This window comes from Perna viridis, chromosome 13, assembly GCF_037379345.1.
Source record: "Perna viridis isolate PV_CMFRI_1.1 ecotype Kerala chromosome 13, ASM3737934v1, whole genome shotgun sequence".
Lineage (NCBI taxonomy): Eukaryota > Metazoa > Mollusca > Bivalvia > Mytilida > Mytilidae > Perna > Perna viridis.
Genome location: NC_142457.1, coordinates 9,133,184 through 9,147,457, shown reverse-complemented (window position 1 = coordinate 9,147,457; position 14,274 = coordinate 9,133,184). Strand labels below are relative to the sequence as shown.

General features: G+C 32.5%; 1 protein-coding gene across 1 annotated transcript; it reads left to right on the top strand.

Moving 5' to 3' along the window:
• The first annotated feature begins 111 nt into the window (after positions 1–111).
• Positions 112–12,426, top strand: LOC148599475 (ganglioside GM2 activator-like). Its single transcript, XM_088557626.1, has 4 exons — positions 112–270; positions 3,684–3,885; positions 10,322–10,532; positions 12,266–12,426. The coding sequence occupies exons 1-4, from the start codon at positions 192–194 to the stop codon at positions 12,383–12,385; spliced, it is 612 nt and encodes a 203-aa protein (XP_088413752.1). The 5' UTR covers positions 112–191; the 3' UTR covers positions 12,386–12,426.
• Positions 12,427–14,274: the final 1,848 nt, after the last annotated feature.

The following is a 14,274-nucleotide window of genomic DNA, read 5'->3' as shown; positions in this document are numbered from 1 at the left end:
ATGAAATTAATCATCTATGAAAATTCATTTTTCATGTTCTGTTCATATGTTCAATTTGACCATTCGGTTTGTCCTCATTATTCATGCCAATGTAGTTTATCAAATCCTTATCTCCGTTCTTTTCGTGTTTAAACGAGTCCTACATTTTGGCTGGAATCATTCTACAAGTTTGTCTGTCGCCAAACTCAGCCATGTCCAGGGTACTCTGCTTATTAGCCGTTCTTTGTGTGGCAAACGCCAAATACACCAGTTTAAAGTATTCACAATGTGGTAAGAATGGTTACTTATTATTGCTTCATGAATTATGTGAATTAAAATATGATTACGAGAAAAGGATTTTGCAAAATTGACCAATAATTTAAATACAATAATATGAACCCTTTATAACGAATGATTAAGACAAATTCTGATAAAGCTCTTTAAAACCAATCAGTCATACAAAATCTGATGAACTCTTATACGATTGAAAGAAAGTAAGGTTATATGCCCGAAAAATTACTAGAGTTAACAATAGAAGCAAGTCTTTGTTGTCTAACATATACCGCTTTGTCTTTAATTTAGAAATGTGTAGTCATAATTAATGTATAGCTCAACTAGATTAAAAGGTTAACGCCTTTTAACTTCAACATTTCTCTGTAAAACTAATACAAACCACAATAATGGCGGAAGGTTGAATGGATATAAATGCTCTTTTTTGCTTAAAGTACAACTTAAAATTAACAATCAAGTGTTAAAATGTTAATTGTGAATTTTGAGACGTTAAATCAAAAACAAATGGACTTTATATATATTTATGATCAGTTATAACTAGAATTCGTTCAGTTAAAAGAAGTTAATCAAGGAACAATAAACTAAAAGTGTATTCATACAGGTTCATACAGGTGCGTAAATACAATGTGTAAATCTTATATTATTATTTTGTCAGTATGTGATGAGGGTTTGTTTTTAGCTGAACAGAAAGATAAGCTGTGTTCACTATTAATTTTACACAACCCTATATTTTGTTAAGCTCAGGTACCTGTTGTACCTTTGGACTGATTAAAATTGTTCGAGTATTTCCGACCAAGCAAAGTCAAGATAAGGCATAATTTCAATCTTACTCAGTTTTAGAGAATTTACACAATGAACATATGTCAAATACTAACAATTGTAGCCAAACGAATGTTTAATAAGAGTAATCAAGGGAACAAAAGAATGTACAAAGCCCAGACATAGAAAACATACATACACAACAAAGAACATAAAGTAACTAAAATCATACATACAAAGTAACAAAAGCAAATGAGCAACTCGGACTCCACTAAAAATGGGAGCATGGACCAGGTGCACCGGTAGGGTAAGCGTCCTCTGCTTTTCTAGAAACACCCGCCGAGTTGCTCACAAAAAGTCAATTCCGGGGTAGACAAAGGGAAAATTATGAAACGTTGAATAAATCAGTTTTCGTGGTGCAGATGGATACACCATAACGATCCATGAGTTCATAAAACTTCTGTAGTGATGAATTCAACATAACCCTGTTCCATATTAACCTGGGAGCAAGAAATATATTCATATTCAAAACATTATGTCATATCTCGTGTTATAAGGTAAATAATCATATTCTTAACATTAATGAATGTATGTTTGTGCAACTTAAATCTTCAAACATATCTTCTTGCGTATAGTATTTTATTTCTGTATGGAGTTCATATTACAAATAAAAATGTTTTGAAATATTTACATTTTTCCGATTGATATAGGCTAAAAACCACTAATTCCACTTCCCATAGGCTTCTATGCTAATTTCACAATATTCAATGGCTTCTCTGGACTTTACCTTAACTTTAACCTGCAGATGACTATATATCAGCATGATTCTACATATGTCAGCTCACAATCCTCAGAATGGCATGTGGGGTTAGCAGACTTGCAGTGCAGTACTGGTCACCGGAAGTGAAGTGTCTATAAATAGCATGGGAAATCCCAGTGTTTTCACAAGATAAGGGAATATTTAGAAATCATTATGGAGATTAGGCTTCACATCACAAGAAGCAAATTGCACCTATAAAATGTACAGAAATGTTTTTCCTTTCAGAAACTGTTTAAATTTTTTAAATGAGATGAGAACTTTTTTCACAGCACTATGAGGAACAGGGGTAATTTCTGCGTAGGACTATTTTTGCGTACGTTCCGAATGCTCATTGGTTGAATTGGTGGTCTGTAACCTAAAGGGTCACTTTCTGTCTTAGAAAAAATAAATAACTACACAAGTATCTTCCTATACACATACTGAATGCATTTGCAAAGTTTCAGTGAAATGTGACAAGCACTTTTTTAAATATTTGATTTTTAAATATAGGGTAACCAAGTTGTGCGAGCAAAAAAGTGACAATATTCTACCATACTTAAATGCATTTAATATTTGCAAAGAACTTTTTCTGACTTTTCAAATAAAAAAAATCAATCACAACTTGTTTTCTTACAATATTAATAAAGAGATAGCCTTTAAAAGTAGTCATTTTCTGAAAAATTAGTCTATTTTTAAAAATTTATGTCTGACATGCCTCCCCCTTTTTCTTGATCACATGTCAAAAACCCTAATTCTTTAAATTTTCGCAAAAGGTGATATCTTTGGCTTTAAATTTGTAAATACAGTGTTTTCACAATAAAACATGACAAGTAAAGGGCACCTAAAGCAAAAAAAGTACTCAAAAATGCATTTTCCATGTTGCCATAGGGAAATGCTTATATGTCCTTAACCGCAGTAATGAAAGTGAGTTTTTCCTCATTTCTAATCAAATTTTTGCTCAAATTTACACAAAACTTGATTTCAAGTGCTGATTACCACCATATTTAAGTAAATATAGCCCTCAAAGTTAAATATTTGATATTTTCATTAAATTTTCTACACTTTTCACAAGATAGGACATAAAATTCAGCCAAAAAGACCAATTTTCCATAATTTGGACCTATAACTTAAAAAAATGCATATTTTGAAGGATTTTTGTAGTGTATTCCTCTCATAGCAAAGTTTACAAGATCTCCAAGTAGTTTAAAGCTATTCCAAGAAACTTATCATTTTGCCATGTCCTCTGCTTAAGGCTAAAAACCACTAATTCCACTTCCCATAGGCTTTTATGCTAATTTCACAATATTCAATGGCTTCTCTGGACTTTACCTTAACTTTAACCTGCAGATGACTATATATCAGCATGATTCTACATATGTCAGCTCACAATCCTCAGAATGGCATGTGGGGTTAGCAGACTTGCAGTGCAGTACTGGTCACCGGAAGTGAAGTGTCTATAAATAGCATGGGAAATCCCAGTGTTTTCACAAGATAAGGGAATATTTAGAAATCATTATGGAGATTAGGCTTCACATCACAAGAAGCAAATTGCACCTATAAAATGTACAGAAATGTTTTTCCTTTCAGAAACTGTTTAAATTTTTTAAATGAGATGAGAACTTTTTTCACAGCACTATGAGGAACAGGGGTAATTTCTGCGTAGGACTATTTTTGCGTACGTTCCGAATGCTCATTGGTTGAATTGGTGGTCTGTAACCTATAGTCGATTCTTCTTTTTAATGTTAACAAAATCGGAAATAACTTTCAACAATGAGAATTTAAATTCATTTCGTTTACGGATACAATTCTACTTGCAAATTGTTACAGCAGCAATGGTTGCGTGTTATATTTGCAGGGAGTACAGCAGGAAAACCGGCTATCAGTATCGGCAGCATTAATGTGACCCCAATGCCAGTATTGCTTCCAGGTGACATGCAAATGTCTATTCTTGGAAACCTGACTAGACAGGTATCCAGTTCATCCCTGACTTTAACAATGTCACGACACACTTTCTTAGGAAATATTCGTATACCCTGCATCGCTCATGTTGGCTCTTGGTAGGTCATAAGTATGTTTGATTTGAAAATCGTTAGTTTTGTTTTATTAAATAGTTTAAAAAAATACCAACATGCTTTTTTGACACTTTCGTCAAATGCACACTGAAAAACCCTTTTGTCAGAACTAGAACTTCACATAATATTCAACTATTCAAAATTGTTTTGAGGTATAGAAGGCTATCGTTAGGTTGAAAATATATTTGTGAGAATGTCCCCTGATCTCAAAATGGTAAAAAAAACACTGTTGCAATTTGCAATAGTGTTTTGTTGAAATTATGATTTAAATAAAATACTTTACAACTCCCTTGTATAATCTACAAATTGTTATAAACAATGTAAAATTTTAGCTCTAAAATTAGATATTTCATTGCAAAATCTCGTTTAGCATGTTCAACTCTACGACTAAACCGAATAACGGACTTCTTGCCATCTTGGTTTTCGATATATAACAGTGTCTTACATTTGGACCTTTTTCCCTTTTTTGGCGATATTTCAAACTGGCCGCCTTTTAGAAAATTTTCAAAGGATTAGACACTACTTCAGATAAACGAAGCATTACACATGTGTTTTGAGATCTCATTCGGACAAAGTTTAGGCCGGCAGGTGGACGAATAATAATAATCAGAATTAAGGTTTCCACAAAAAAAAAATGATGGTGTCCTCTACCCTTTCCCAATCTAACTTAGAAATATATATTGTCATTTTAACTGAATATTATTAGTTGTAATGGCTGTAAGAACCTAGACATCAAATTTTATCGGAATAGGACAACTTTGAATTTTCGACCGTGGTGGCGGCCAGTATGAAAATAAAGGCCGACAAATAAATTCAAATCATTGATTCGATCGGAGACTTTAAAACGTCTAGATATAAATTTTCATCAAAATCAGACAACTTTGAATTTTCGACCATAATGGCAGCCATTTTGAAAATGGCGGCCGATGCGTAGTTCAAATCACCGATTGAGTGACATATTCTTCATTGGGACAACTTAAGGCAACTATATGTTTATTCTCATAAAAACTGAACAATTTTGAATTTTGACAGCGTTGTAGCCATTTAGAAAAGAAAAATTGTGATCATTGTTCCAGTCATCAATTAAGCTGCATATGATTAATCGGAACAGTCTTAATATCCTAGATATCAATTTTCACTGAGATCCGATAACTTTAAATTTTTTTATCACTTTGGCGATAATTTTGAAAATGGCGACCAAGATGCAAGCGACTTATTTGCGATTTTGTTCAGATTTGTTTAGCTGAATATGCATACAAGTTTTGTCAAATTCCTATCATCAGTTTCAGGAATAGAAGGTAGTGTTCAAAAAATTTGTACGTAACAATTTTGGTAGTTCTAACTTCTTGTAAAGTTTGAACTTCTTTTGAGAAAAAAGGCAGACACTTTCAAGAAATTTATAACGACAAGAGAATTAAAAAATGAAAATTAAAGTTTACGTTTCGCGAAATGTGGAGCAAGTCACCTCCTCTACAAATTATTGCCTCGAAAACTAATTTTTAAGATGCGTCACATTATACTCACCCTTTTAACTAAAGTATAACAAAATCGATGCTTTTTAAGTTATGGTGGGAAAACCAATTACCATAGCAACAACGACTTTCCTGTTGTCTTGAAATCCCAAAATTATGATTCAGCATGTAATTTTCACCCATGTAACCAAATGTCATCCAAAACGGACCATTTAAAACAAATGGCGGAAATATTGGTTGCCTTGATAAACGCAAGTTTTGAATCTTCTTGAAATGTCAAAATTTCAACTCAGCATGTCATTTTCAGAATGACATAGCGAATTTCATCTAATCGGAGCATTTTATTTTTTTTGTGGGAAAAACGGTTTCCATGATAATGGGCAACATGTAGTTTCTGTTTTTACATAACCTTGTTTGCGGCAATAGCTATACCAATATACTAAATTTCAAGTTCTTAAGTACCTAGGTTTCTGATATATGGAAATGTCCTATATTTTGACCTTATTAATACAACTGCATGTTATTAATCGGCACGGCCTTAAAAACGTAAATATTAAACTTCATGACAACCTTTAATCGTTAACTGCAATGGCGGCTTTTTTTTTAAATGGGGACCAATGAGTAAATCAAATTGTTAATTTAGCCGCATATTACAAATCAGGATGACCCAAAGAACCTATTAATCAATTTTCATCTTTGAATTTTCTACTGCGTTGGCAGCCATTTAGAAAAAAAGGAGATCACGTAAAAATGGTTGCCAGAACAATGTTCAAATCGTCAATTAAGCTGCAAAGTATTAATCGGAACATCCTAAGTATTCTAAATATTATCTTTTTTCGCGATTTGATTTGGATCTTAAAGATGAATACACATACCAATTTTTGAGAGAATCCATAAAACATCAAGTCTGCGATCAATTTGTGGTCGGCGACTCGATCAAAATGTACGTTTCCACGAATCGTGTAGAAGTCGTCTCCAGTTTACGGATCTATTTTTGATATACAAATCGCCAATTATATGTTTCAAATCATTGATCGTGATGGCCTTATAAATTTTAATGATATCTTTTATCGAAATCGAACATTTTTTTTTATCACGGTTGCGGCCATTTTTTTCGGCCGACACTTTTTTGAAATCTTTAATTAAGCTGCATTTTATCATTAAGGGCATCTGAATATCCTTTATATTAATTTCCATTGAAATCCGACAATTTAAAAATTTTTACTACATCGGGGGCCAATAAAAATTGAATGTAGAGACGCATGTGGCAAAAATTCAGTTTCCGTCAAATTGTGAGGCTGCCATTGAATTAGGTATGAAATGTTTTTCTAAGATATATGTTTTATCAAAGTCAAACAATGTTGACATTTTGCCGATTTTGACGGCCATTTTGAAAAAAAATAAGGCTTTATCTAAAAAAGAAAATTGTTTAGTCCTATCATATCAGCAAGTTAACAATAGCTATATGTAGTTGAGTATTTTTTATGCAATTAAATAGTTTCACAAATATTACAGATTTTTTTTTATTGTCTGTTTTTTTTTCTTTTTTTTTGACAGCCATTTTGAAATTCCGAAAGATATTTTCACAGCCTAAGAGCAAACTTTATTTTTTAGCCAAGTCAGGGATGAATCAAATAAACAGTCGGAGAGTAATCACCAGTACATCTTTACGTTCAGAAGAAAAAGTATAGTGATACTATGAATTGCCATTGCGATCAATAGCGAATGTCGCCACCCCCTTCCGACAACAGTTTGAGTTCTCAATTTATTTGTTTATTATGCCTTTTCAACTCTGTCGACATACCAATTTTCAAATTTGTAGCCACTCCTGTTGCTTGAAGATACAATTTCCAAGATTGTGACCCAAGGCAACCATTTTGAAAATGGCGTCATTTTGGCAGAAATTTTTCTTAAATTCCGATATCTGAATTAGACACATTATATTACTAAGTGTCATTAAAATTAATAAATGAATAATTTTAATCCGTGAGAAAAAAGAGGGTTTTTGGTATCTCTGAGATTTTCATTTTTTTTCGTAGCCATGGCAATTTACTTTATTACTTTATCTCATTGAGTTTTACCTCACTACCAAATTTAAAGTTTCTTGCTACATATGTGTCTTAGATAATGCAATGTCCTAGATTATGACCTTTGACGGCCACTTTAAAAATGAAGGCAAATTAATCCAGTGAAATTATGTTTTTTTTTTATAATTGCTTTTTTTTATAGCTTGTATTGATTTAAAGATCTGATATAAATGATTATATGAATTTTCTACAAATTGTCAATCAGATTTTAATTTTTTTCCGACAATTTATCCACAATCGATTTGAAAAAATTTAAAGCAAGCGCAAAAAGATAATTTGTGTCTTTCCTGGAGTTTAAATTTCAATGAAAAATGCATATGATGAATTGCTTAATATTAGATATGTACATTGTTTTGTCAGAAAAATACAGAATAGCTCCAAGAACGCAAACGAAGTCATGCAAACAATTGAGTCACATGGTTGAGGCACCATAACTAACTATCATGAATTTATACTAAAAATATGCACTTAAGTTGCCATCACATTGTAACTAATTATTATTATGATGATAAATGTAATCATGCACATAAGTTACAAATCTGTCCATGATATCATTAATTACACTAATGGCACAATAATTCGCGCAATGATCTATTAATATTTTCCACGTTATTCAATTCGTATTTGTTGATTGTAAAATTAAAAAAAATAATCATAATGTAAAAAGCAAGTCCTTCGTATGACGGCCTATTTCGTCAGAGGAATACATCTCGGCAGTAAAATATTCACACGTGGACTAACATTTGCTGCTTAAGCTTTTTGGCAGATGTCGCCTTTTTGATAATCTTGTGGTTTCTCTTCAGATATGGTACAGTTCGGTTTAAAAGAAGGGGATTGGGATTTTTATCTTAAGTTAAATTTATGGTTTGAGATCTTCTTTGCTCTCCGCATTGATAACAACAAATCAGAACAAGAGATCGAAGCCATAATTTAAACAACATTTATAGGGAACAGAGTCATATCAAAAAGTGTAAAGTACTTGTCAACCATCAAAATCGTGACTTGCTACAGACATCTTGCTGTTGAAAATGGTGGGTTAAACATGTTTTGATAAATTACTGGCTTCAAGACTCTCCCTTGTATGAAGCTTCCAACACTTAACCTTCTTTTTGTGTTGCCTGGATATAGAGATCTCATTGGCATCATCCTGCATTGTCACACTTTTTCGTCGCTGTTTTCTTAACAACAAGCAAAAGCATTTTTCCATGATGACGTTACAATATTGAGATCGGAAAATTTCATGGTATAGTATGGTATTGTGTTATCAGATATCATCAGATCCATTGAAATATGTGGGATCACTGGACTTATCCGGTTAAAAATTCATTACGTCCGGTCGAAAAATTTTCCGGTAGATTTCTTTAGCCACCTTTATAGAAGAAAAGAGGACAAAATTGCAAAATTAAGAATTAATAAATATATATGAATATAAATATATGAATTATTATTATTGTTTAAAGATGTTAAAATGATGTAATCGGTGTAAAATTACCTTTAACTCTGAGATCATATTATGTGTGACTGTTGGTATTGCCGACCGTACGCATACTGTTATTAAATGGTGTTGGCACAGCAGACAGACAGATCGAGATATAATGTATGTTACCAACGTCATATCGTACTTACTTAAATGCCCATATTACTATTAAATATTGACTAATTTAGAAAAAAAATCCCCTTGTTGAAGCTTGTTTGCCTTTTACCATAAAGGATAAGGGAACATGGCCAACGATGCATAATCATTGTTTTGGTCAGTTAATCTACTATTTGATTAATCCCTTCCCGATTTATGCTTTTCAATCACGAGTTCAGTAATTATGTTATAATATATATTTTGGACAATTTTAGTATATTATCGAAGCTCCTGGATTATAACTTATACAATCATCTTATCTGATCAAAATACATTCATTCACATAACACAATTAGCAAGGATTCAACACTTTTCTGGCTTTATAATGAAAAGTGATGACACTTTTATCAAAAATCTTGGAAATAAAAGTTTCACGTTGACTAGATTGTTTATAAGATAAAACAAAGTTGCAGTAGACTTGAGTCTTGGATACGGAATCGAGCACTGTAGAGATATGACATTTAGGGAATATTTGATCAAAATTCGAGTTGCATGGATGGGTGTTGCCACTTTAATGATTAAAGTATATTAGCGGAGCTCTCTGATTATAATATAAATAATCATCAGAAAACTTTTATTTTAGTCGTCGCAAGTTATCATTTACACAAAATAATGTACTTGATCAATACTAGGAAAATTTTCTGCTGTTTTTTATATTCATATAACAAACAAACACCAGAAAAAACCTCAAAACATCGTAATGTCGGAGTTCAATTTATTTTTATAAACAACGAATCATTAGACTCTCTTTTTCTTACTTTATTTCAACGAAAAGATTTCAGATCCACTAACCTCGTTGATAGCAATAGTAAATGATGTTTCGCCTAACCTTATGTACTGGGAGGTATAATGTTTTTTCCTCGCTGTCTGACCGTCACAGTTTTGCAAAAAACAACTACACTGAATGTCAAGGAATTTTGTATGTAATAAGAACATGACATTGTATTATGCATAGTACCATAAATTATGACCCATTGATTTTGTAGGAGTATTAGAACATTGGAAAATGGGAGAACTTTGGAATAAAAAAAAACATATTTTAATCTTAACTTGCTGAAATGCAAAGATATTTAAATACATCAAATAAGATAATTTAGAACATAGAATTGTAGTTACAGATCCTTATTACATAATTTAATTATTCACCGGTTTACCAATAATTGATGGTTTGTTAACGAATTCATGATGATTTATTGTTTTTGTGAAAAATTATTGCTTATTTTTTTCAGCACATATCCTGATATTTGTACAATGGTTGACCAAATGATCAACGAAAACTGGGCTGGTATTATGGGTGGAATTGGAACCCAGATTGGCGCCATGTTGAAATCATCTGGTATAACGTACAACGCATGTCCACAGCCCGCTGCGCAACTTAATGTTAACAGCTACACTATCAAATTGCCAAAAGTTCCGGCAATTTTGTCCTGGTTTGCTTCTGTAAGTCACAACCGTTTATGAGTATTTTATTCAAACATTTGTATAATATAAATTAAAAGCAGGCAAATAATCACTGGCACAGAAGATTATGAGAAAGAAGTTATTTATTAATTCAGCGATTTGATGCATTAAATTAAAAACTGTTCTTGTTGTTGTCCGCACATTATAATGTGAGAGTTTTTCTTACTTACATATATTTAGATCAGTTTTTTAGCATAATGACATGTAGAGCTTTAATAAAGAAACTATTCAAGTTATCTTCAGGTAAGTTGCCTACAAACAAATGTAATCCACTATCACAAGAAATGTTCATAATCAGTGCCAAATTTGAGCTTTTTCGACGTATGTCAATATTTGTTTCAAAAAGCACATATCTATATCAAGGACGATGATTGTGATTTACCGTCTACATACTGGATTTCTAATCTCCACAAGAATCCACACGTTACATAGCTGGATCTGCAAAATGTACCACGAAATCTATTTCAAAACTTTCAACTTCTAAACTCACAGCCGTCAAAGAGGGTCTCCAATCCTACCACAACACTTGTTACTCTAGTAGTGTATTAATTCAATGAGGATCCTCAAAAATTCGAAAGATTCGCTGGAGACCATCAATTCAAGATTATCATCAGAATATTACAGCATTAAAACTTAAATTTCTCATATGTTCAGAAGATGTTTTAAAAATGCTGGTTTTTTTATTGACAACACATTTGTCCAGTGTGGTGGACGCATTTTTGCAACAAACTGTTGGCATTCCAATGGGAACAAATTGTGCTCCTCGTCTTGCTGACCGAATCCGTCAATCATTTGAGGCTCACCTTATAGTTGATCTGATCCGAAAGAAAGGATATTGATCTCAATTTCCGCTATATAGATGACGTATTATCTTTAAACAATCCTAGTTTCGGGACTTTCATACATCAATTCTACCCCAAAGATTTTCAGATAAAGGATACTACAAACACTGTAAAGTTAGCCTCATATCTTAACCTTTACTTAGAAATCGATGGTAAAGAAAAACTATTGACCAAACTTTACAACAAACGTGATGAATTTTCATTCAGAATTGTCAACTTTTCTTTTATCTCAGGCAACATCCCTTTAGCACCTGCGTATGGAGTTTTCATATCAAAACTCGTATGTTATACCAGAGCCTACTGTAACTACGCAGACTTTGTTACGCGCTAGAATTCTTATAAGTAGGCTCTTGAAAAAAGGTTATGTTTCTACAAGATTGATGCCATCACTACAGAAGTTGTATGGTCATCATCATGAACTCGTGGATCGTTACGGTGTATCTATATCCATAAGCAGATGACGCATTCCCTACTGGTGCACCTGGTCAATGCTCCCGGTTTTGAAGGGAGTCTGAGTTGCTCATATACTTTTGTTACTTTGTATGTATTATTTTGTTTGCTTTATGTTCTTCGTTGTGTTTGTCTGTTTCCATGGATTATATTCCTTTGATTTCCGCTAGAACCTTGGTTCCCTTGATTATCCTTTCATATTCTGTGCCTTATTTGAGCATGTTCGATCTAAGTCAATATTTGTTTCAAAAAGCATATACCTATTACAAAATTCATGGAACTACTTCCACACTAAAACGGAAAAACATGTAATACTCGACTTGCATACAGATCCCATGCCAAGGAACATCTAATGTAGGCTGTATATTTTTGTTGGAATTTCTCTATAATTCATTTCTTTAAATTACTTATTTGTTTCAGGGAGATTACCACATTCATGCTACCGCAACAGAAACTGCTACCGGGGAAGAGGTCTTGTGTTTAGATCTGGATTTATCAGTTGATGAGCCGTGTTCAGGACTTGGATGCATTTTCGGATGAATAAGTCAAAACCATTGAATTAAACAGAATATATTATTTCATTTTATCTTTCATTTTAATGTCTTTTACTAATATGCTTAACTAATGTATAGGAAATGTAAAAATTTTTAATGAATTAGAATGACTGAAATGAACCAACAAAAATAGCAATCATGAAAATATTTAATTTTCAGTATGTTTTGCACGTGTTTAAAGGAGTAACCATAGCATTAGAACAGACATATAAGGAGTTCAACAAAGACTAAAGATCGTTGTTCTCTGTAGATAATTCGAAATGCAACGTCATCGAGACTATTTATGATCACCTGAGGTTTAATCGTCGGCTATCACTTATTGACAGTTTAGCATGCTACTAGACTAGACATTTACCGGATTTTACTCCTTACAATATCACTTATGAAAAAGGGCATGCTTACACTCATAAAGTTCTGATATCACCGAATGCAGTGTCATACTCAGTATAATAAAGTAGAATCAAATGCTCTAATTAATCTAGAATGTAGCTGCCAATAAGTCATCGTTTATTGAAAGTGTCGAATTTTTAATTTGGAGACTTCAATCCATTACTACGGAGAAAACACAATAGGGAAAAGAATGTATATGGTGACATTCAACAAAAAATGCGAATGCGTATTACCTCAATACAAAACAGTTAATACTTTCAGAGATCACATACATGATTTCAACATGTGTAAACACAAATTTAGTTAAGATCTAGAAGGCCCCGACAACAAAGGTAAGAAAACAAATGATAACACAACGAAAACACTTTCTTAAAAAAAACACAACAAAAAAGTAATAAAATGAGACAGAACGATGACCAACTTCTCCTGACTAAGAACTAACGCATATAATCTGAAGGGGGGTTAAACTATTTTAATTACGTCTTAAGCGTCCCTTCAATGAAAGGTCAAACATGGACTGACACAACAACCACACACCATTCAAATCATTCAATGGTACATCCGATGCTTTAATTTACATGTAATACTAAAACATACACCATATTGACAAAATGAAATAGCCACATGCATTCACCACATTCTAGCTCATAACATGTTTAAAAGTGTAATCAAGGCTACCAATATTCTAGTGGAATCAAAAGAATGTAATTCATGTAATCCAGGGATAAGACATGGAAAACAGACAAACAGACAATCATATCAAAGACCTATTCAAGAAGCATAATTGTAAGAAATCTAGCGCGAAATAAAAACTCCGCGTACTACGGCAAGGTCTGGTATAACGTAGAGTTATGATATGAACACTCCATACGCAATTGCTGAAGGGATATTGCCACAGAAAGGAAAGTTGACAATTCTGAATGAAAAGTCATCACGTTTGTCATAAAGTTTGGTCAACAGGGAGGCTACTGCAGGGATTATATTAATCTTGGAATGGAAAATCAACAATGGAACATCCAAATTATCACATTTGTGTACTGCGTAACAAAATTTGCAAGATATTTTATGAGAATTTTGTATTGTCATAATTTATTTTAGAAAGACTGTAATGGCGTAATAGCTTGATCACAAAGATCACAAAATAAGTTAATTGGTACTAATGTTGATAGACTTAAGTACTATTAGGGAGATATCTTGAATATAGTCTTCTCGAAGTTAGGATAAAATACGACCAAAGTATCATCTTTATATCTAAGGTTTCTATTATATTTACCACACAAATGATTTTAGTAGGATCTTCAAAGAGTTTAGAAGAAATGCTAAAAAAAATAGCACTACAATGATAAAGATTGCGTGATCTTTATCAAAATTATGATGTTCGGCTCATTTGGTTTTTACTGTATTTTAAACAATTTTTCCTTTATTCAATAAAAATTTCGTCGCCTTTCCATTGAACGATTAAACAAAATAAAGGGGTTGCATATA